Genomic DNA, 21613 nt, shown 5'->3' with positions numbered 1-21613 from the left:
GTTAACTAGTATTGTATTACTAGTTAGTTAGATGTATTAGTCCAGTTTAGCCAAGTAAACTTTGTGATAGGCTAAAATAGCTAGTACAGTGGGGGTTTCCAGAGCAGGATGACTAAGCGGCTATATGACATAAAAGCACTCCCAAGGCATAACTAGATAGCAACGCAGACACCTTCCACCTCTCTTCTCGGTAGTCACCCCATGGTGTTCTCCTCTCTAGCACCCTACTACTCCCAGTGACGACTCTGCTCTCACACCTGTTTCGCAGGCAGGGCTGTCGGTGCCCCTATCCTAGGGACCCCTCTTCATATTATGCAGTGGGGAAAGTCGGGATGCCTAGTTTAGTGGCCTTGTCCTTCAGGCAGAGAAAACGAAAGCCTGGTTGTCAAGTAGAGTTTCGGGGAGCAGATAGTCTAGACAGAGCATCACTCCAAGAATGAAAAACGAGTTGCGAGATGTTTGTGCACTAGGAGATTGTATACTATGGTGTGGTCTATGTGATCCCTATGCTTGCTAGCTGACCGTCCTGGATGGTTGGTGTTGTTGTGTCGTTCTCGTCTTGCCTGCATGGCCAGGCTGCCCATCGTGTATTTCCCTCTTCAATTATATGGATTTCTGGATTGCGTGCATCGAGAGGACCTTCGATGCTATATACTGGCAAATGATCGACAGTCGATTTTTCGGACCAACTAGGTGTTCTGATCCCGCCGATGCATGGAAGGAAAGACTTGAGCACTTGAACTCCGAGGAGAAACTTGATATGGAACGGCTTGTTGTGCAGAAACTGGAGGAGATGAATAGCAGAGTTTTGGCGTGGGATCCGGATGAATATACACTAGGTCATATGGATATCAAGAAGGCGAAGGACGAAAGCGACCTTCAACAAGGGACCGAGGCTGATGAAAGTGAGCAACCTATCCATAATGAAGCGGACGATGCAGGTACATTGGAGTTTGCGAGGTTAGCTGTTTAAATATAGATCTATCTATGTCGTGCATGAGTATGACAGTGGCAAGATAACAAGAAACAAGATCATAGCGTCATCGACCAAAGGCGGAGAGGTGTCATAAACATGCGTACGGTGATCTCGCAACGGACCTCGTATACACTCCAATATGCCTCTGAAATCAAGTATATGAAATATATCAGATCCACGAAATACCCCATATATCAGATCTAAGATCTATTTCCACCCCGGCAGTCTTGGCTCTCTCCGCCCAGTGCCGTGTGAGCCGTCAGCAGGTCATTTAGGTGGTTTTCCTCTTTCACCTTGTTCCACCTTTCACCTTTCATCCTCTACTCACAATCCCATTCTATCAATCTTGACTTGTAAGTTGCTTCCTTTCCTCGATTTCATTTGATACCGAGTTCCATATCTGCCTGGGTTGGGGATGTGGTCGGATCATCAGACGCGCTATACATTGACCAATGGTGCAAATATGTACATTGTACCTTGCTCGGAGGATTGATGGGTTTCATATACTCTGAATTGCTCTGATTGGTCTTGTTTCTCTTACTTGTGTTTCATATTTTATGTGTTGGAAGAGACAACACCTCCCCTCGTGATCCTACTATGCGCCCCCCCATTGCATGTCTGTGCCGCTCACTGCCTAAACCATCTTCCTCTTTATATTTGCGCCTCATTGTCTTTCATTTCAGACATCTCTTCGCTCCCAAAAAATACTCATTGCTGATTTATTTAGCACTTGCAGCCCAATTCTTCCTATTTCGGCCTCGACCGACCGACTCCTACGTCAGCCTCGCAGCGCCCCCTCCGTGCTCGCCCCGCCCATCACTAAACCACCATCCCGATCCACCAATTCCTCTTGAAGGGATACAATCAAGCTGGCAGGAAATAAGCGCCGCAGTTTTTCTTCGCAGGGTGGGTTACTGAGCAGAATGTTCAGTGGCTCCTCGAGCCCACCTAAAGATAAAGTAGACGCACTCCCAGAGGCTGGCCTCGACCCCAACTCCTTGACCCTCCAAACCGATTCAATCGGTACCAGTCCACGAGATAAGAGGTTTTCTCCGCCCAGCGCTGGGTTTTTCAACCGTCGACAAAGTGAAGAACAGGGTACCACTGGCGAGAAGAAGCGCAGGAGTAGTACCGTCACCAAAGCGGCAAACTTCTTCAATAGCGCCAAAAGTTCTCTGAGCTTGAACGGCCGAGATAGTTCTGCGATCAGCACCAGTCCCTCGATCGCAGAAAGCCCACTACAGAAGCTTGGAAAGATGGACCCAGCCCTCAGCGTCCCTCAAGGGTCGTTCAATAACTCCGCCGGTGAATCTGCGCCGACTGCTCGGTCATCCTTCCGCGTTGGTGTTACCGAAGACCGCAATCGCAAATGTCGTCGGACAATGGAAGATACGCATGCCTATCTCTACAATTTCCTGGGCACCCCTGCCCCAACTGCACCAGAGCTAAATGGTGCTAGTTCCCCCAAGACTAGTGTGTCACAGTCATCAGAGGATTCATCTACCGTTGTAGAAACAGACAATGGCTATTTTGCGATTTTCGATGGGCATGCCGGCACCTTTGCCGCAGAGTGGTGTGGAAAGAAGTTGCATTTGATTCTTGAGGATGTCATGCGCAAAAGCCCAGGCACTCCCGTTCCAGAGCTTCTCGATCAGACTTTCACCAGTGTGGACCAGCAGTTGGAGAAATTGCCCGTCAAAAACTCTGGGTGCACAGCCGTCACTGCCGTGCTTCGGTGGGAAGATCGTGTACCCAACTCACAGTCGGCCACCGGTTCTTCTGCCATTGGCACGGCGGCTGCCGCGGCGACGAAAGCGGATGCGAATTCAGAGAATGTCGAAACCCCGACTCAAGCTACCCCGGGCATCTCTGGTGTGCTCCCGAAGTTGCAGGATAAGGCTATTCGGCAACGGGTATTGTACACAGCCAACGTTGGCGATGCACGCATTGTATTATGTCGTAATGGGAAAGCACTTCGTTTGTCCTATGACCATAAGGGTAGCGATGAGAATGAAGGGAGAAGAGTTGCCAACGCTGGCGGGCTGATCCTGAACAACCGTGTGAATGGAGTTCTGGCCGTCACCCGTGCCTTGGGCGATGCATACTTGAAAGACCTCGTGACTGGGCATCCCTACACGACAGAGACGGTTATCCAGCCAGATTCCGATGAGTTTATCATCTTGGCCTGCGATGGTGTAAGTTGAGATCTATTCAAAGTTGATGATACAAGAAAGCTAATTATACTCCAACAGCTATGGGACGTCTGCAGTGATCAGGAATCTGTCGATCTAATCCGGAACGTTGAAGATGCTCAACATGCCTCAAAGATTCTTGTTGACCACGCCCTTGCACGGTTCAGCACCGACAACCTGTCTTGCATGGTGATTCGCCTCGACTCCAACCGTGTGAAGGACATTGTCAACAACAATGCGGAATTGATAGGAGTGGACGGGGACCCGCATACAAAGGTGGCTGGGGGCGTGAGTGAGGCCGATAAGATTGTCGAGAAAGCACAGAAGAGCCTCGTGGCTTCCGGTCTTGCAGATAATCCCGCAGCGGCAGAGAAGGCCAATGAAGAGGTTCTTCAGAGAATGGCCAAGAGCAATGACAAACAAGACCCCGGGCCCGAGACGTCATCTAAAGAGAATAACGGCCTTCCCTCTGTGGACATTCTGAGTCCGAATAGGAGCCCGGATAACCCGTCCGGCTCGACTCAGTGATTTTACGACATGTTATGAAGCCGAAACACCATTCTGAAGCTGTGAAACGAATTGATAGAACGTGTCCATTTCTTTCTTTTCGTCTGCTATCTACATCTGGTGCTTCTGGGAGCAATGTACCCAACCTGGAATATCTTCTAGAGTTTCCCTTCCTGTCGCTTACTTATTACATTGCACATTGGCGTCAATGGTGCACACTGGTTGCCCGTTGTCTTCATTTTTCAACCTTTTGTTTATTACGAGATCAGACTTGGTGGTCTTGATGCCTTTTGTTAGCATAAGTCTTTCTATTCTTTCTATTATTAGGATATTTGTCCTGAATTTGGCCGCTATGAGATTAGGCTCTTTTGTTTTCCATCCAATGATTCTTTAAACCGAAGACATGGTACATAGGTATCTGTCTGTTGTGTCCGCTGCTGGTGTAGGGTATGATCAGCGATGATGCGATGGACATTAGGATAGACAGTCGGTTGCTTTGCTATGAACGAAAAGGATGTTGATTTAGAACACCCTAATTAGTCGTTTAAACTTGAGGCCTTGTGCTTTATAATATCTTTTACACCGTTCATCTTGAAAACGAAGATGATACAAAGAAAGAAACGTAAGAAATCGCACTTAACAGGACGCTAGAAAAGATGTCAAAAGAAGACAGCACTTGGGAGGTGGCCATATCTTCTTGTGATTTAATATATCTAAAAGTACAATTTATGGATGCTAGGATAAGCTAGACAGAAAGACAAGAGAGAAAATACAAAAAGCACCAACCATCAGACCAAAGCCAGAGGGAAATGGATATCAACACACACAAAACGTCTCGTCTTGGTCTGCGACGGACAGGAGAGAAGAAGAACGTCAATGACACCAAACGTCTACGCCTGCTCAAACGAACCGTCGGCGATGATGTCCTCGCTAGGGACTGGAAGGTCCTCCTGGCCAATCATGTGGTTGCGAGTCCAGCGCAGCTGACCGTGCTCAATGTAATCGGGCCAGTTCTTCGCAAACTGCGCATCGTACGTATCCTGCCACAAGATCTTAACAGACTTCTCCTGTGGTGCGTTGTGGTCCGCGCTAATCTGAACCTGCAGCTGCTCCTCGAGCGATGCAACCTCGCCCGCACGTTCCTTAGCCTGCGCGGCCTCCTGCAGGAGAGCGGCACGCCTGCGCCTACGGGCCTTGAGAGTCTTGTATCCGGACTTGGAGCTCTCCGGCACACCCTCCACGATATGGTCCCGGTGCTTCTGCAGAACGAAAGCGATGTCGGCAATCGCGGTGGCCTTCTGGTTCATCAGGGCGTAAGCACGCTCCTTCTTCATCATGATCTGGCCCACTCTTCCCATGTTTTCCTTGTCCCATTGCTTCTGGTCCCTGAGGTCTACCGGCCGCTTCGAATCGAGATATTCTTGTGTCACGGTGATCATTTCCTTGGGCGGGGAGAGCTGGCGCAGCAACGCGAATTGCCGCAGGTGGTTATAGACGTTCAGTCCGACTTGTGCCTCGTTGAAGTGCACAGAGAAGTATGGCACCCACATATCCTTGCGGACTGTGGCGGGAATGGTCTTCTTGCCATGGTTGACACATTGCTTGAGGAGGTTGTTTTTCTAAAGGTCCCACAAGTCAGAAAATTGCGATATCGCAGACTGGAAGGATACGACAGCATAGAGGGTTTCGCGAGAGACCGGAGATTTCAAAGCCCGCGTCAGTAGGGGAAAAGAAACTCACCTCCAGGTAGCGAGTCAATGAGTATACAACCTGTTTCGTGCGGATGTTGTTGTACACGAAGATGTTCTTGCCGTGGCTGACGGAGTTCAAGGCCTTCTGTAACCGTCGACCCTCCTTTTCCTGATGGTCTTTGAATGCATTTGAGCTCGGTACTCGGGGCTTTCCTTGAATTGGTAATTTCGGATCAATCGGTGGCCGGCGGATGAATTTCGTGGCCGCAAGTGCTGTTGCATCCAGCACCTTTTGGAAAGACTTTGCGTTGGAGGCCATTGCGGCCGGACCGGAGGCTGCGTACAGTCGATCTGGGAAGAATCGGGGCAGTGAGAAGTGCGGCTTTATTGCATTGGTGGGAGGCGCCAGACGGTGTTGATCGAGAGAGACGGGAGGTCGATTTTTTGACGGGGAACGCTGAGGTCTTGGCGCTTGCTCTCCGCATCATCTCTTATCAGCTCACTACTCTCTCTCTCTCTCGCCAATTCAATTGCTTCAAACTGCAATTTGCCTGTTACTGTTGTCTTTAATATGAGTGACTTGATTTATTAGCAACGCACTACTTAACCACCGCGCTCTCCCGCAGCGCTGGCGTTATGGATAAGGACACGGAGCAGGATATAGGTGCCCGCAGAGAGAGGCCATGGCTCTATGCATGGGTATGTATGGAGAATGGAAGAGAACGCGTTGGTGCTAGATCCTGACAAACTATTAGAACCGTAGGCTTCGGCATCTTCAGGGAATCTCTATACGCAACTTAGTTGTGACGCCTCCCCCGGCTCGAGCTCACGGCAAAACCATTGATGACGACGATATCCCAAATACCCTAAAGACGCCCTCGAAGATCCTATCGCAGAGCACAAACCGCACTTTGCAACCCTCACGATCCTTCACTGATCTCAAGTCGCATTCCAGTCAACATGACAACGCAAAGGAGCCCGCGATGCCTTCTATGCGTCGCAGAAGTACCCTGTTTTGGAACGACCCCAATCCTCAAATTCGGCAGGTCAGACTCGAAGATATCACCAATAGCCGTATGGCGGACACATTCTTCTCACTTCATTGTGATGGTCTTAACAAGCCGGTCTATATTAGCGAAACGGTCGACCGTGCAAACAATCCGAGTTTCCGATTTTTCGACTTGAATCTGTGTGGCCCATATGTCTCTCGAATGGACGAATTGACTCTGAGACTCTGGGCAAAGACTGGGGACATGTCTGGGTTTATTCTATTAGTTGAACTACAGTTGCATTTGCGATCGCTGCAGTTTTTGGGGAAAACATTGGAGAGCTTCCACCAACCACTTCCTGCGAACTCGATCCTTTTTCACTTCCCAGACGGTGTGTATTCCAATCTCACTGACCTTCCGCCGGTCGAAACATCGCTCCAAGCTGCAGGACAGAGGGCCACTGCAGAGGGTATCGTCTTACCATCCTCGTCCTATGACGCTCTGATGAGATTGGCCAATTTAGACGAATGTGTACAGGATGCACTAGCAACCAGGGAAAAATTGGAAGCTCAGATCAGCTCAATTTTACAGCAGAATGAGCGCTCACTGAATGTAGCGAGTGATGCAGCTGCGGCACAGGAAAAGCTTGCTCTTACCAAGCAATATGTCGCCATGGAGCGCAAACGAGTCCGCACTGCAGTCAGGCGCAAAGAAGAGCTCATTGCCAGTATCAAAGCCCGAAAAGAAGCGATGGAACAAGGCCGTAGTACTCAGGAAAAGACACGCGGTCATCTTCCCGAGGCTCAGGAGAGGTTAGTTTCCAGCGAGCAATTGCTCGAGCAAAATGGGGAGGATACCAAGGGCCAGATCCGACGTATTGCTGAAGATCTTCTCACGATCTACCCAATTGAGCCCATCCCCGATGAACTCTTGGCATTCACCATCGCCGGGCTGGCCCTCCCAAACTCGACCTTCGAGGATATCGACCGTGAAGTCGTCGCAGCGGCATTGGGACACACAGCTCACTTGGTCTATCTGCTCTCATTCTATCTTTCGGTACATCTCCCATACTCGATCAACGCGAACGGGTCAACGTCCTTCATACAAGACCCCATCTCTGCATCACTCCCACAGCGCACCTACCCCCTCTACCCGGTGAGTGTCCAGTATCGATTCGAGTACGCGGTCTTCTTGCTCAACAAAGACATTGAATACATCCTCATCAAACAAGGACTGCGCGTCTTGGATATCCGACACACCCTCCCGAATCTCAAGTACCTTCTTTACGTTCTTACTTCTGGCGACTCGGTGATCCCCGCCCGTAAAGCTGGTGGTGTTCGAGCTCTTGTTGCTGGGCGGTCCCCGCCTGATCTCTCACGACGTGGTAGCGTGGACAGTGGTGCATCTGGTGAGCTGGTGCCGCCACGCAAAGCTTGGGAGTCAATGTCCCGGATTAACGTTAGCCTCGCCTCACAGCGGGTGAAATAGACAAGTTTTTTTTCTAGTACAGAGAACAGAGAATGAATTGTGGAGGGTTGAATATACCGTTCAAGTGGAATTGCCACCAACTTTAGCCTGTGGCATTCCCCTGCTCCTTTTTCTTCTCGGTTTAGAAGCATTGTGCATTTACATCTTGAACGTCGGGGTTGAATTGTCGCATTTCTGAATTAGAATAGGATCTACTTTTCAAAGTAATGAGATATATATGTGCATATATATATCTGTACATATGTAGGTGGTATTCTGGAATTCCGTGTCTTACCCCGCAGAGTTCTCATTATACAATGGAAACCACCTGGTCCAGTGACTGCGAGCAAACTCTGACTTCAATTGATATTTCGACCAGGAGATCTCCTTTGGCAATTTCAAGTGCAATTTCATCTTCTATTGTCTTTCCAAGACTCTGTGCCCACTGTTTTAGTCCGAGTCGTCGGAATAAGAACACCCCCACCGCCTTTTTAAGGCTTATTCTCGCTTTCCATCGCTTTGTGTCGGAGCCTTCCCCATGATTGCGATCCACGAAATGGGGGACAATAATAGTGTGTACAGCAAGGCGGGGTCTGATGCACACCATCGCCGAGGATATCAGGCGTGTGATCCATGTCGCAAACGCAAGGTCAAGTGTGATCTAGGAAGTATGGACTCCCATTCCTTTTCATTATTCTGCGGTCGGACTGATCACAAAGAAAATAGGTGTCGATAATCCTCGCCCCCCACCCTGTGTTCGATGTCGTCGCGAAAGTAAACGATGTGAATTTTCAGCAACCCGTCGAAAGCGCAAGACCTCCGATGCCGAGGAAGATGAATTGGAGGCAGCGGCAATCCTCCATCGCGACAAGCGAATGATGATTGGGGAGGTGGCCAAGAATGAAAGTCAAGGTCCGCCATTTGCGCCTTCCGATACACCTCAGTTCGACCGTGAAGCCGTGCTTGCCCAACAGAGATGGTCCGAGGCACCTTCTGCACCTTCTGCACCTCATGCACTTCATGCGCCTCATGCGCCTCCAGCACCTCCAACTCCGCGTTACATGCCCAGTGTGCCAACAACACGACCTCCTATATATCCTGGCATCGAACGGCCTGCACCACCTAGCTATGGAGGGCCTCCGATGATGAATCGCACAGCAGTGGAGTTGCTGTCACCGGCAATTACAAACACCCACGACGCTTTGCATCTTCTCTCTGAAGCTGCAGGCAGGACAGAGGATCTCAACCGCCAGAGCCTCGAAAATCGGCTTGCTGCACGACAGTCTGTCTCGTCCTTTACCTCGGGGCCTTCACCTCTACCACAAGGTAGTTCACCTCGAAGTTTGGGTGGGTCCTTTGTGCGGACACCTCGATCAGGAATGTCTATGGGCGGGTCAACATACTACCCGGGTGGTGCTTCAGGGCCGGTAGATCCCCAGATCGCGGATACCGGCCCCCCAAGGGAAAGCCCAGTCAACAACCCTCCCCCAGAGCCGACATATCTGGACGCAATCCGAGCCTGGTCACGATTGCGATTCGTCCGTGCCGGTTGGCTTACAGTGGAGGAAGGCATGGACTATGTGGCGTATTACTATGAACACCTCGCGCCGATGAGCCCTGTTGTAATCCCTGATTTTTCTCATCCTTCTACACACCGCACGTTGCTTACCGATGAGCCAGTGCTGGCGGTTACAATTCTCACTATCGCGTCTAGGCATCTGAAACCCAAGGGTGAGGGTGCCAATACGCGGGCATTCTATATCCATGATCGTCTCTGGGCATATCTACGCAGCATGGTAGAACGCCTATTCTGGGGCCAAGAGAAATTTGACGCTGGGACCTCGGGCATTGGCCGATCTCGATCACTTGATTCGAGTTCATCAACGTCAGGCAAAGGTAGTATGGGTGGGCAATTGAGGTCGCTGGGCACTATAGAAGCTATGCTACTTCTTACAGAGTGGCACCCAAGAAACCTGCACTTTCCACCGGGCGACGATGAAAATTCTCTTTTGGATACAGATCCCCAGATATACAGTCAGGCCGACCACCAGGACAACGACGGCGAGAATAATAGCAAAGGCTCAGAGGGAAGGGTCGCGTTTCAAAAATGGCTGGAACCGGCCTGGCGATCGGACCGGATGTCATGGATGCTATTGAGTACGGCGCAAGCTCTGGCTTTTGAACTTGGTGTCTTCGATCCGAAGGGAGATGCCAAGGCGGCCAATGAGTCGCTATCCGAGCAAACACGGAAACGTCGACTACGGCGTTTGATTCTTGTGTTTATTACGCATAGTAGTGGACGTCTTGGGATCCCTTCTATGCTCCCATTGCCTCAATGGGGGCAGGATATCACGCCGACATCCGCTGATGCAAATGATGCTGATGCCAATCTTGATCGGATGCAGGATTGCTGGATTAGCATTTCGAAAATTGTCTATCAAGCCAATCATTTGCTGTTTGCATCTAGTGACCAGACGATGGATTTGATCAGGAGTGGGAGATATCGTGAGCAGATCGACCGCTTCCAACCTTATCTACGAGATTTCCAGCAGCAGCTGGAAAGTGTGACTCGTAAGTCAATTGGCCGTTGATTATGGATAAGAAAGCTAACAGAAAGAAGTCTCACCAGCAATGCGGAGCGTTTTGCTGATTGAGCTCGAGTACACCCGTAAGTTGACACAGCCTGATTCGTTGAAGGATAACAGCTAACATGGATGCAGGTCTCTATATAAATTCCCTCGCTCTACAAGCGGTCGTTGATCGATGGACTACCATGTCCAACGAATCCGCCCAGACTCATAACCAGACCCAGACCCAGAATGGCCAACCAGGATCGGGGCCGTCTAACAGCAGCAGCAGCTGGTTCCAAACGTTGAACGAGCTCTACCGTGTTAATGAGCATTATATCCAGGAAGTCATTGATTCCTCGCGCAAAATCCTGCAAACAGTATTGGAAGGCCTTGTCCCTGAAGGTCGTCTCAGACACGCACCCATTCGAACGTTTTTCCGAATCTTGTCTGGAATGATCTTCATCTTGAAGGTATGGTCTCTGATGGAAACCCCGGCAAGCATAATACTAACCTTGACCATAGACTTTCACTCTAGGCGCCAGAGAAGACGACGTGCGAGTCTCTCTAGACCTGCAGGACCGGACGGTAGAGGCACTGCGCAATTATGTTGTGGATGACGTGCACCTCAGCAACACGGTAGCCCGGCTTCTCGAGCTTCTCACTAGCAGCATTCGGACGCGCTTTCTGCGCTTTGCACCGCATGACCGCGGCGCAGACGGAGACGGACATGATCGTACCTCAGTCTCAGGCTCTCGGCCTCATTCACCATCGCGCGATCACTCAACGACTCGTCGTGAGGGCCCGAATACACCCTGGTCCGCTAACCAGGGTCATGATACGACGTTAGGCGTGTCGGGCCTAGGATATGTGGATACTCCTGGCACCGGCCCCCCGATGGTGTCAGGAAATGACCCACTGGCGAACATTCCTGCCCAGCCGATCAACTCATCCAACCTCAACGTATCCTTCATGCCGCCTCCGCCGTCCGTGTACCACAACTACTACGAATCCAGCTCGACATTCCCTGCCAATGATATGGACCGATCATCGCCAAACCATGTCCCCTCATCACAGCCTATGGGGGACAGCCACCACTCTACCTCCGGCGCGCTTCCGGATTGGTTTGCCCTGCCTCTTGATCAATTCTTCAACAGCTCCACCGGAATTGTTGACCAGGGCCTTGGTGGGACGGGACCCATGCTTGGCGAGTTTGACATGCTCGAGGTACTCCTCAATGAGGGGTATGATGGAAACACCAACGGCGAGGGTGAGACTGGGGCCGGGTTATCGTCCCAGTACCTGTGATGAAAATAATGATGATGACGAACAATTTGGTATTCTTTTTAGTCTTACACTTTAATATGGGAGTCTTTTTCGGGATCTAGCTCATGGTCTGTACCTTTTTCTATTATTTTGCTTGAAATTATATACCCCTGAGTTTTCCACCCGGCGTTTCTTATTTCTTGTCTACACCATTTGCCGTAATTTGCATCAACCGATTCTTCTGCCGATGGTGCTATTACTGCAGCCCATCATTGATTATTGCGAATCCCTATACCTCCCCGGCGGTGTCCGTCGGGGGGTTATTTGATTGCGGGGTCTCTAGTTTCATGCAGAAATCAAGTACTTTTGGTCTCCTGACTTTCACATGATAATTTAAAAGTTTCTTGGGCCGCGGAGGTTGAAGCTTTCGGGTGGCTTTGGCCTTATAATGGTGATACGAGATGGGTTAAGCTTGAGAACAATGTAAATATAGTAACTATTGCCGTATTTCATTACAGTCAGGTCGAGAGTAATACATTACCATCGAGAGAGTCACCTCATAGACTACAAACAATGCTATTGATGGCATGCACGGCACTCAATTATCCCTGCCGAGTACGTAGGGTCTACTATCTTACTCGCCGATCCCATGAGCAGATCGCCATCTCGACGGCCGCTAGATCCTTCGATGCCTTCGATGCAGATAAGAGCCGCTATTTGGTCTTTCTCCGTGAAGGGTCACATCGGTCTGGCATCGTGGACCCCATGTTGATGTTCTGTATAGGGATTGGTGGAGCATACAATGCAGGGACGGATCCCCGTCGGAGATTATAACTGTTCTTGTTTCATTGAGAGCTAGTATGGCCTTACTAGGCACTAGGTTAAACCCAAAAGGCTCATACGCAGAATGTCTCTCATCCAATGAGGCCAAATTACCCTAATGGAGCGATGTGACCTAGTTTTGGCCTTTCGCGCAGGTGATTGGCTGTCGTGGAGATAACGGGCGATGATCGTCAGGGCTCTAGTCTCCAGCGTCTCTGAACAATCCCTTCATGCAGCGTGACTACAACATAGCCGAAAGACAATCTAAGTAGTCTGGCTATCGGCTTGAGCCAATGGCAACCTATTGTCCTCTTACACAAGGATGGCCAAGTATGGCGATCGACCGGTCTTCATCCAATGGGTATCCAGACGCAGTCTCTCAAGACAACGCCTTGGCCTGGCCGGACTTCTCCGTTCTGCTCAGATAGCTTGTTACAACCAAGCTCCCTGGGCATTTTGCTTGTGTTGCATCTCATACATCTCCCGCCCCTGTGCGCTGGCCGCGCTAATCCTCTTACGTCCATTTGATACCATCTTAGCTTCTTGAGACCCTGGCACTATGTCCCTTTTTGGCTTGACCCCTCAATCGCCTACTTGGCGGACTCCGTCGCGCTCCTGGATGGCCGATGGTATCCGTGACGATCTCGAAATTTCTCCTCGACTTGACTGCATTCTGCAGGATCGTCATGTTTCCTTCCTACAAGGGTATTATCACCTTGTCCTGGATGTTGCGATAGACAGCCCCGTTGATGCCTTCTACTCGGACGCCGGCGGATTTCATCCATCAGGAAAGCTATAAAGGAGGTCTTGCCTCCAGCTCTTTATGAAATCCATCCTCTCCAGCATCGTCTTCGTTCACAATAGATCTATTCATTCTTCTATAGAACTATCACGATGGTTGTCTTCAGCAAAGTTACCGTCGCTCTCACCTGCTTCTCGGCCATTGCCTCAGCTGCGGCTGTGCCGGTCAAGAGCCCCCGCAAGGGCTTCACTGTGAACCAGGTGCAGAAGGCTGTTCCCGGTACCAGGACTGTCAACTTGCCTGGTCTGTACGCCAATGCACTGGCCAAGTATGGTGCTACTGTGCCGGCCACAGTTCACGCTGCTGCCGTGAGCGGTTCCGCCATTACCACGCCCGAGGCCGACGACGTTGAGTACCTCACGCCAGTCACCATTGGCAGCTCTACCTTGAACTTGGACTTCGACACTGGCTCTGCTGACCTGTAAGTTGGCTGATGTGACATGACTAGCAAGGGCAATAATTGACAATTCATATAGCTGGGTCTTCTCTAGCGAGCTTACCTCTTCGCAGCAGTCCGGCCACGACGTCTACAACGTTGGCAGCTCCGGCACTAAGCTGTCCGGTGCTAGCTGGTCCATTTCATACGGCGATGGCAGCAGTGCTAGCGGTGATGTCTACAAGGACACCGTCACCGTTGGTGGAGTCAAGGCTACTGGCCAAGCCGTTGAGGCTGCCCAGAAGATCAGCTCGCAGTTCCTGCAGGATAAGAACAACGATGGTCTGCTGGGTCTGGCTTTCAGCTCCATCAACACCGTCAGCCCCACACCCCAGAAGACCTTCTTCGACACCGTCAAGTCTAGCCTTGGCGAGCCTCTGTTCGCCGTGACTCTCAAGCACGGCGCCCCTGGCACCTATGACTTCGGCTACATTGACTCAGATAAGTACACCGGAACTTTGGCCTACGCCGACGTCGATGACTCCGATGGTTTCTGGTCCTTCACTGCCGACAGCTACAAGATCGGCACTGGTGCTGCTGGCAAGTCTATTACCGGAATTGCTGGTGAGTTACACTCTCCCTTGTGGACATCCATGTTTTGTTTACCATGACTGATCTCTTGAATTGTATAGATACCGGTACCACTCTCCTCCTTCTCGATAGCACTATTGTCACCGCCTACTACAAGAAGGTTACCGGCTCCCAGAACAGCAGCTCTGCTGGTGGTTATATCTTCCCTTGCAGCGCCACTCTGCCTGACTTCACTGTGACCATCAACGGCTATGACGCCGTTGTTCCCGGAAAGTACATCAACTTCGCACCTGTCTCCACCGGTAGCTCCAGCTGCTACGGTGGTATCCAGAGCAACTCTGGCATTGGCTTCTCCATCTTCGGTGATATCTTCCTCAAGAGCCAGTATGTCGTTTTCGACTCCGAGGCACCTCGTCTTGGCTTCGCCGCCCAGGCATAAATGGAATAAATCTCTTGATGAGATGGTACCCATGGAATATCGGCGATTCTTATGTGTGATGAATGTTGTACAGCGGAGAGCGATGTGATACATGGATGATAGATATGTTAGATTCGAGTCAACATAGTGAATTTTGGCCCTTGACTCAGCTAAGCTTATACATATCAATACAATGGGCATGCATATATTGGTGGAACCGTGAGATATAGAAGAGTGTAGACCGAACATCAACAGTGTGGCGATAAGCGTGAGGAATTTGTGGAGGAGCCAATGCGGAGCCTAGAAATGGGCGGAGCATCCAGACTTTCACCTTAATTCCTTAATTCCTTGTTTCCTTGTAGATTTGTCTCCTTTATGATCTTACGATCTTCATTCTTTTCGCTGAGTAGGACAGAAAGAAAACATTGCTCGTCTCGTGTCCCCAGACTCTCACACCGCCGTTGCTGTTTCTCCAGTTCCCTTCCATAATCGCCCCCCCGGATTTTCGACTCGCACCGTCTGTACGCGATCAGAGTCAATAATGGGATTTTAACCAGTGAAGGGTCTACGACAAGGGCGTATCGGTGGAAATTGCGCGGTTTATGAACTGTTTCCAGTGACGGCGATTCGGGGCCGTTCATATCGAGTCACATCATGGAAAATGACTTCCACTTGCTTCCCCGCCAGATCTGGGCGAATCCAACACCGACTACGACGAAGGTTTATACGCCGGGCTGTACGCCTGTCGTCTTGCCTATTAATGGTATGTAACCTCCTATCTTCCTCGACACTTTGGTCCTTGGGCCGCGGGCTGCAGTTTGCCGGTCGCAGACTTGGTGTTTGGAATGCCCCTTCTAGAATCATGTCTAATTACGAGGTGCGAATTCTTTATAGGACTCGTTTATCTCAATAAGTCATTCGCTATAACCCTCAGTGAAAACGCCGTCTTCGAGCCTGTCTGCACTGGCTCCCCAACCGATGAGGTCCACATCTCCGCCGTTCTCGATACGCGTGATCCATTCTATTCCTCCATTACCCCACAGCTATATGCCATCGGTTGTGCGACTGTCGTGAGCTATCTCCTCGTCATAATCCTTCTCATCACTCCGCGCACATTTTACGTCGGCGGCCCCGGCGGCGGCGCCAACTTCCTCGGCCGCCATGGGATGATCAGCGGCTCATATAGCGGGAACTCGTCGGTGGTTGGAGTCGGCGGACGACCGTGGCTACAGAAAGTGGCTGCGATCTTGGTTGCGATCTCGCTGACTATCGCCACGGTGGATTCTTTCCGAGTCGCCGAGCGGCAGTATGACTATGGGTTTTCCGATGCCGAGGCGCTTTCCCAGGAGGTTATCGACGGCATGGAAATTCGCATCGTGCGCGTCATATCGAGTACATTTCTGTGGCTTGCGCAGGTTCAGACGTTGATTCGATTGTTCCCGCGACATAAGGAAAAAGTTATGATCAAATGGGCTGGGTTTGCGTTGATTGTACTGGATACGACTTTTAGCATTTTGGACAATTTTTGGGCGAGGAACGCTCCTACACGACCCAGGCTATACGAGGATGCCATTCCTGCTCTGAGCTACTTGTTCGAATTGTCGCTTAACCTTCTCTATGCCGCTTGGGTGATTTTCTACTCGATATCCAAGCACCGATACGCATTTTTCCACCCCAAGATGCGGAATATCTGCTTAGTGGCTCTTCTCTCGCTATGCGCCATTTTGATACCTGTCGTATTTTTTGTTTTGGATATTGCCAAGCCGGAAGTTGCTGGCTGGGGTACCTATATTCGATGGGTTGGCTCTGCCGCGGCCAGTGTGGTGGTCTGGGAGTGGGTCGAACGCATTGAAGCGCTGGAACGAGATGAAACCAAGGATGGGATTCTTGGGCGAGAGGTCTTCGACGGCGATGAAATGCTTGAAGTCACTCCGTCCGAGGAAGTTGACTGGCCACGATTCTCGCCACAAGGACACGACCAAGGTGGCGGCAATGGCGCATCGTCTGGATGGGGCGGCGTGATGGGTTTAGCCCATCGACCTCTACGGGCTCGGGCTGGATTGCCTCTTGGCAATCGAAACAAAAGAGCCAGAGCACCACCATATAGCCAAGCCGCTGCGTCGGCGCCGCGGGGCCCAAACGGTCACCGGCCCACTCCACCCCCAGCGGCGATCACACCGATCAGCCGTGCTGATACTACCAGTGCAGCAAGCACAGTGTACAATGTCCGATATCATCCAGTGGCTAGCCCTACGCCTCCGGTCGCAATGCCAAATATGCACGAGGAGGAGGAAATGGACGAAGCCAAGGAACTCGAAGGCAGGGAGCCACATACTCCGGGTACACATAATCAAGCTCTTTCCGTTCAAAATACCCGAGAGCAATCCCCGCAGATCGTGCAAGCCGATCCACGATGGCATGTTATCCTGCACCCATTCAAGAGGCGACGTGCATCCCTGCCCAAAGAAGTGGCGTATGCACAAGCCGAGGAAGAATTCTCAGAACACAGACCATCTGCTGCAGCAGAAGAGGCCGAGGCAGAAGCAAAAGCTGCCCGGTCTCGAGCCGATCTCTTCTTTTCTCTCCATCGCAAAGCCCGACCAGGCGCTGGGCCACAGAACACCAACGGCTCGTTACCAGTCACTGTTATTCCAGCGCGTCGCCGCGGCCAGCACACATGGTCCCCGCAAAACCGCCTGCTGGAGGACACCCAGCCACCGGGAGAGAGCCGGCCGATAGAACCTCAACATCACGGAGCGCCCTCCACTCGTCCCAATCTGCCTGTGCGGGTGATTCCTTCTCGACCAGAAGCGTCTGCTCCATGGACGGAGGCAGATGTAGAGCGAGGAGGTGGAGACTATGTCCTACACTACGACCCAGAAGCTGCGGCGCTGATCAACGAGGATATCAGCCATTTGGATCGTGAACTTGTCACAAATTACGACCAACAAAGCTGGACAGATACGAGTTACTCGGAAGAAAGGAACGATGTGTCAGCGGAAGAGACTGGACCATCCGAGTCCCTTGTGCACGGGCCTTCTAACGATCAGCATGGCCAAAGTTCTTCATAAAACGCCATTTTAGGGCATCGCGTGTGGCCGACGGATTCAGGGGCCGAATGGAGGCTGAGGAGCTAGGCCCGGGACATTTCTTGGTGTTCTAGGCAGTTATATTTGGCCATTTCACGGAGTTTATGGATTTGATATTATTGGCAAGGTGTTGGGCGGATTCTGTTCGACATCTTAGAAAGATACCCATTATAATTTTGAAATTGAATATAATATTGCATCCATACTTAGTCCTCCCATAGTTGATACTCTCTACAGGCTTGTAGCGGTGACTATGGTGACTATCGCTGATCTCTGCTTGGCTGCTGGCTGACCAAGGGCTGGCTTACGAAAGTGGAGACGAAATTTCACTCGGGAACTCGCGATTCCGGTGCATTTCCCTACATTCTTTGTATCTCTATGTGACACCTTACCTTGGACGTCGCATCATGGCGACCGTCAATCGAAACATGTTCGGAGCGAGCATAACTGAACCGCCTGGCGGTGCCCAGTTGATGGCTCTGCCGTTGAACCTCATTGCGGAGATTGTGTCACATGTGAGAGATAACTCCGCACATCTCATTTCCATATCTGACATGCTGTTGTTAGGTCGACGACACAGGCGATCTCGCCCGGCTATGTCGAACATGTCGGGTCCTCAATTATATGGCGCTGCCACAGCTGTACCGCAGCCTGACGCTGACCTCCTACGACAAAATCCGTTATCGCGACGAACAACCAGAAGGAATCGGGAGCGCCAGTCCCTTCACGATGGGACTGAATGCCATTATTACACGATCTTATGCGACGCTGGTACGATCGATGACACTACGGGGTGAATGGAAGGAATACGAGCGGGAGGAGCATGCCCAAGTCGGCCGGGTGCCCGACGCATCGATGTTGTTGAACATCGCCGCCCGCGCTGCCATAGATCGCATGACTAATTTGGAAAGCTTCCATTGGGAATTGAACACCAAAATGCTCGACACGGTTTTTCTGGGGTTGACACAGCTGCCGAAGCTCACATCTCTGACTATCCGGTTCCCGTCCAGTCGTCACCCACAACCCACTTTCGTCATTCCCGGCATGCCGCATTTGCGATGTCTCAAAATCACCGATATCGACCCGCTATGCTACCCCGATGATATTGCGACTCTTCTTCATAAGAGCAGGAAACTACGCGAACTGAAATTACATTGGTCGCCACGGATGCGCGATGCACACGAGCCTAGTGTCTCTCTGCATGATTACTTCCGCAAGCTGATCGCAAGCAAGCAGCCACTGGCGGTTAAGAAGATGACGTTCCAGAATCTATATGCCTTCCACACCGAAGAGTTCAACTGGGCTTTTGATCCGACTACTGTCGAAGACGTCACATTTCTCAGTGGCCTTGATGGCTCAAGTCTGGTCAACACATTCGTCGAGAACAGCTGGCCGACAGTTCCGCCTCATGCCAAGCTCCGCATGAAATCCATTCGGATGGATGCAGTGTCAAAGCGGAGCGCGGAGTTCATTGGGAATTTCTCTGGACTCGAACGGCTATACTTTGTCAATGTCACATCCGAATCAAGCGACATCCTCAATTGCCCACGGCCCGGAGGAGGGGTGGTCTCATCGGCGCTCACACCGCCAGTATCCGAACACCATTCGTCTGGTGCGCCCGGCGGAACCACAGCCAACTCCCCTATTACTTCTGCTTCTCCAGCTAGCCAGCTTAATGCTATAGCTAGCATGCGAGACATCTACCTCTCAAATATTACCACAAATCACGGCGCGACATTGCGCCATCTCCTTCTTCCATCTAAATGGCCTCTCTCCACCGGGATGGTCGCGCGACTCGTCCATAGCTGTCCGAATTTGGAGCAGCTTGCCCTTGCCACCGAGTTTTCCAGTATGGACTCATTGGGTCTACTAATACCTTTCCTCCGGAAGTTGAAAGCGATCCGGCTTCTCATACCCCCACCTACCGGGCAGGCGTCAGGTGGTCCTGCAACTTCTGCACTGAAGATATACCCATCTGCCGGATTTGATAGCATTAAAATGGTGCAAGAAACTTTCGCGAATGCCAAGACTTTTGCAGAAGTGGTGGACATCGACGACTCGATCCTGACCGAAATGTTGAGCTACGACCTTGCCAACAAGCAAGTTTACGAAAACGTGAAGATTATCAGCATGGGCTGGAAAGCCTGGGAGTTGAAGGACTTCTACAAAGCCCCAATACCATCAGGAACCAATAAAGAGTCTCAAACACCAAACGGTGATAATGCATCCCCAGAGACCACCACAGACAGTCCCGCTCCCACGCAAGGTACCGACGGCATTGGACCCAGCGCACCGTATCAGCCTGCTGTCTCCCATAAGTCGCCCGATACACAAACAACACATATCTCTTCTTGGTCGAAGTCACCCGGCACTAGACCAATCCTACCGCCATCAACATTGGGGAAACGATCACGCGATCTAGATGGCTGCGAAACTCACAGACCGCCACCCTGCCCGGGGACACTCAACAGCACCGAAGACAACGAGAGTGTTCCGGTCTACGGCTGCTACCCGCACACCTTCACTGATGATGGCTTTGTGTGGAAACGGCGCGCGCGACGGGTAGGATGGGAGGTTCTTCAGCATTGGGAGGTGTGGGCGTTGGACTCGCAGGAGATTTAAGATGGTTGTCCTTCGCATTCTGGCGTCATGATACAAAGGAGTTTGGCATACCAAAGAGCGGTGTTGGTTTTTTATCCCTAGGCCTGGGTTTGAGGGGTTTCACTTTAGAGCTAAAGCAGGTTATATCCTGTGCTACTCGGCGTTGGAAAAGTATATATACTACATGTGGGGATATCTCCTCTCTATGGGGTTTATGTCCCTCTTATTTGTAAATTGAATTTGATTAGATATTCTGATAAAAAAACTGGGAGTATGATTTATTCAGACTAAGCTATATTGAATGTAGCCTAGGTGTTAACAAAATGAGTGCAATTTCATCAATATTCTAAGTACAGAGAGGGAAGAGAAAGTAAAACTATCTACGAGTCTGTTCGACTCGGTTTTGTGCTGTTCTCGTTGCAAACCATGCAAAGCATAACTTTGCTGACGATTCAGGAAGGAACGACTTCTTGAAAGTAGAAGGTGCAAACCTGGCAGGTACGCAGGTCATCAAATCGCCACGAAGATGTTCATAGATCCGGGTACTTAGCGACGGTAGATGAGGTCCGTAGTTAGTTATTCACAGATTGCTTGTCAACAAGCCGCCTTTGTTCTTGTCTGATTTCGGCTGATTATAATTTGAAATCAATCAGCACTCTCTCAACTCCATGACAGCTTGAATAGGAGAAAGCTGGATCACTCGATGAGAGTGATTGCGGGAGTAGCCGATGGTGTAAAATGAGACTCAGCGAAGAATGCAGGTGGCTGCTCGGGACGGTGTTGGGGGTTTCTCCTGAACCCCGCGACTGGCTCAATCCTGGAAACATTCATCGTTTCTCCCGTCAGAATTTGTGGCTCGAGTTTGTGTTGGACGAGTCGAATTACTCAGACGGCATCCACAGTTTGCAGAAGAGCGTGCTTTCCAAGACCAGGGAAGCCAGCAATTGAACGAATATGAGGTCCTCATATCGCGTCAACTCCCTTTGTAGGTAAAGCCATCAATTGCTTCATGCTCGAGACTGTCCTCAACCTGGGTACCTTTGAAGAGGCTTGGGGCAAGGCCACGGATGATGTAAATTATGGGAATAGCAACTTACAGAATCCGTGAGACCCCCATCCTCCCCAAATTCCACAATTATTTGTCGGGGCAAGGGTCGTTGCAACCCACCCTCAGAAAGCCCCAAGCGCAGCGATCTCAGACTCGAGAAGCCTCGCCGAAGAGGTCAAAGGCCATATTTGAACGCTCGAGTGAGCGCCGC

The 21613-nt window shown here is 50.9% G+C and overlaps 9 protein-coding genes across 9 annotated transcripts; 8 read left to right on the top strand and 1 right to left on the bottom strand.

The window, feature by feature from the left end:
* Positions 1-661: 661 nt before the first annotated feature.
* N7518_002143 (Aminoglycoside phosphotransferase) lies at positions 662-973 on the top strand (the record flags this gene model as incomplete). The annotated part of the gene is made up of 1 exon (XM_057183071.1): positions 662-973. The coding sequence occupies one exon, from the start codon at positions 662-664 to the stop codon at positions 971-973; it is 312 nt and encodes a 103-aa protein (XP_057044521.1).
* A 926-nt stretch (positions 974-1899) lies between these two features.
* On the top strand, positions 1900-3696 carry ptcG (type 2C protein phosphatase PTC1; the record flags this gene model as incomplete). Its single annotated transcript, XM_057183070.1, has 2 exons — positions 1900-3171; positions 3229-3696. The coding sequence occupies 2 exons, from the start codon at positions 1900-1902 to the stop codon at positions 3694-3696; spliced, it is 1740 nt and encodes a 579-aa protein (XP_057044520.1).
* An 869-nt stretch (positions 3697-4565) lies between these two features.
* On the bottom strand, positions 4566-5685 carry N7518_002141 (mitochondrial 54S ribosomal protein mL67; the record flags this gene model as incomplete). Its single annotated transcript, XM_057183069.1, has 2 exons — positions 4566-5294; positions 5416-5685. 2 exons carry the CDS (start codon positions 5683-5685, stop codon positions 4566-4568), a joined length of 999 nt encoding a protein of 332 aa, XP_057044519.1.
* A 317-nt stretch (positions 5686-6002) lies between these two features.
* On the top strand, positions 6003-7843 carry N7518_002140 (putative UV radiation resistance protein (UVRAG); the record flags this gene model as incomplete). The annotated part of the gene is made up of 2 exons (XM_057183068.1): positions 6003-6065; positions 6122-7843. The coding sequence occupies 2 exons, from the start codon at positions 6003-6005 to the stop codon at positions 7841-7843; spliced, it is 1785 nt and encodes a 594-aa protein (XP_057044518.1).
* A 517-nt stretch (positions 7844-8360) lies between these two features.
* On the top strand, positions 8361-11697 carry N7518_002139 (Zn(II)2Cys6 transcription factor domain-containing protein; the record flags this gene model as incomplete). The annotated part of the gene is made up of 5 exons (XM_057183067.1): positions 8361-8490; positions 8549-10393; positions 10443-10490; positions 10543-10862; positions 10915-11697. 5 exons carry the CDS (start codon positions 8361-8363, stop codon positions 11695-11697), a joined length of 3126 nt encoding a protein of 1041 aa, XP_057044517.1.
* Positions 11698-13036: 1339 nt separating this feature from the next.
* On the top strand, positions 13037-13276 carry N7518_002138 (uncharacterized protein; the record flags this gene model as incomplete). Its single annotated transcript, XM_057183066.1, has 1 exon — positions 13037-13276. The coding sequence occupies one exon, from the start codon at positions 13037-13039 to the stop codon at positions 13274-13276; it is 240 nt and encodes a 79-aa protein (XP_057044516.1).
* Positions 13277-13371: 95 nt separating this feature from the next.
* On the top strand, positions 13372-14685 carry N7518_002137 (pepsin-like aspartic protease; the record flags this gene model as incomplete). Its single annotated transcript, XM_057183065.1, has 3 exons — positions 13372-13700; positions 13756-14279; positions 14348-14685. The coding sequence occupies 3 exons, from the start codon at positions 13372-13374 to the stop codon at positions 14683-14685; spliced, it is 1191 nt and encodes a 396-aa protein (XP_057044515.1).
* A 633-nt stretch (positions 14686-15318) lies between these two features.
* Positions 15319-17735, top strand: N7518_002136 (PalH/RIM21 family protein; the record flags this gene model as incomplete). The annotated part of the gene is made up of 2 exons (XM_057183064.1): positions 15319-15427; positions 15559-17735. 2 exons carry the CDS (start codon positions 15319-15321, stop codon positions 17733-17735), a joined length of 2286 nt encoding a protein of 761 aa, XP_057044514.1.
* Positions 17736-18160: 425 nt separating this feature from the next.
* N7518_002135 (uncharacterized protein) lies at positions 18161-20375 on the top strand (the record flags this gene model as incomplete). The annotated part of the gene is made up of 2 exons (XM_057183063.1): positions 18161-18268; positions 18321-20375. The coding sequence occupies 2 exons, from the start codon at positions 18161-18163 to the stop codon at positions 20373-20375; spliced, it is 2163 nt and encodes a 720-aa protein (XP_057044513.1).
* Between the last annotated feature and the right edge of the window lie 1238 nt (positions 20376-21613).

This window comes from Penicillium psychrosexuale, assembly GCF_028828465.1.
Source record: "Penicillium psychrosexuale strain IBT 29551 chromosome Unknown utg000002l, whole genome shotgun sequence".
In the NCBI taxonomy this organism is placed as follows: Eukaryota; Fungi; Ascomycota; class Eurotiomycetes; order Eurotiales; family Aspergillaceae; genus Penicillium; species Penicillium psychrosexuale.
This window is presented reverse-complemented; position numbering and strand designations above follow the sequence as displayed.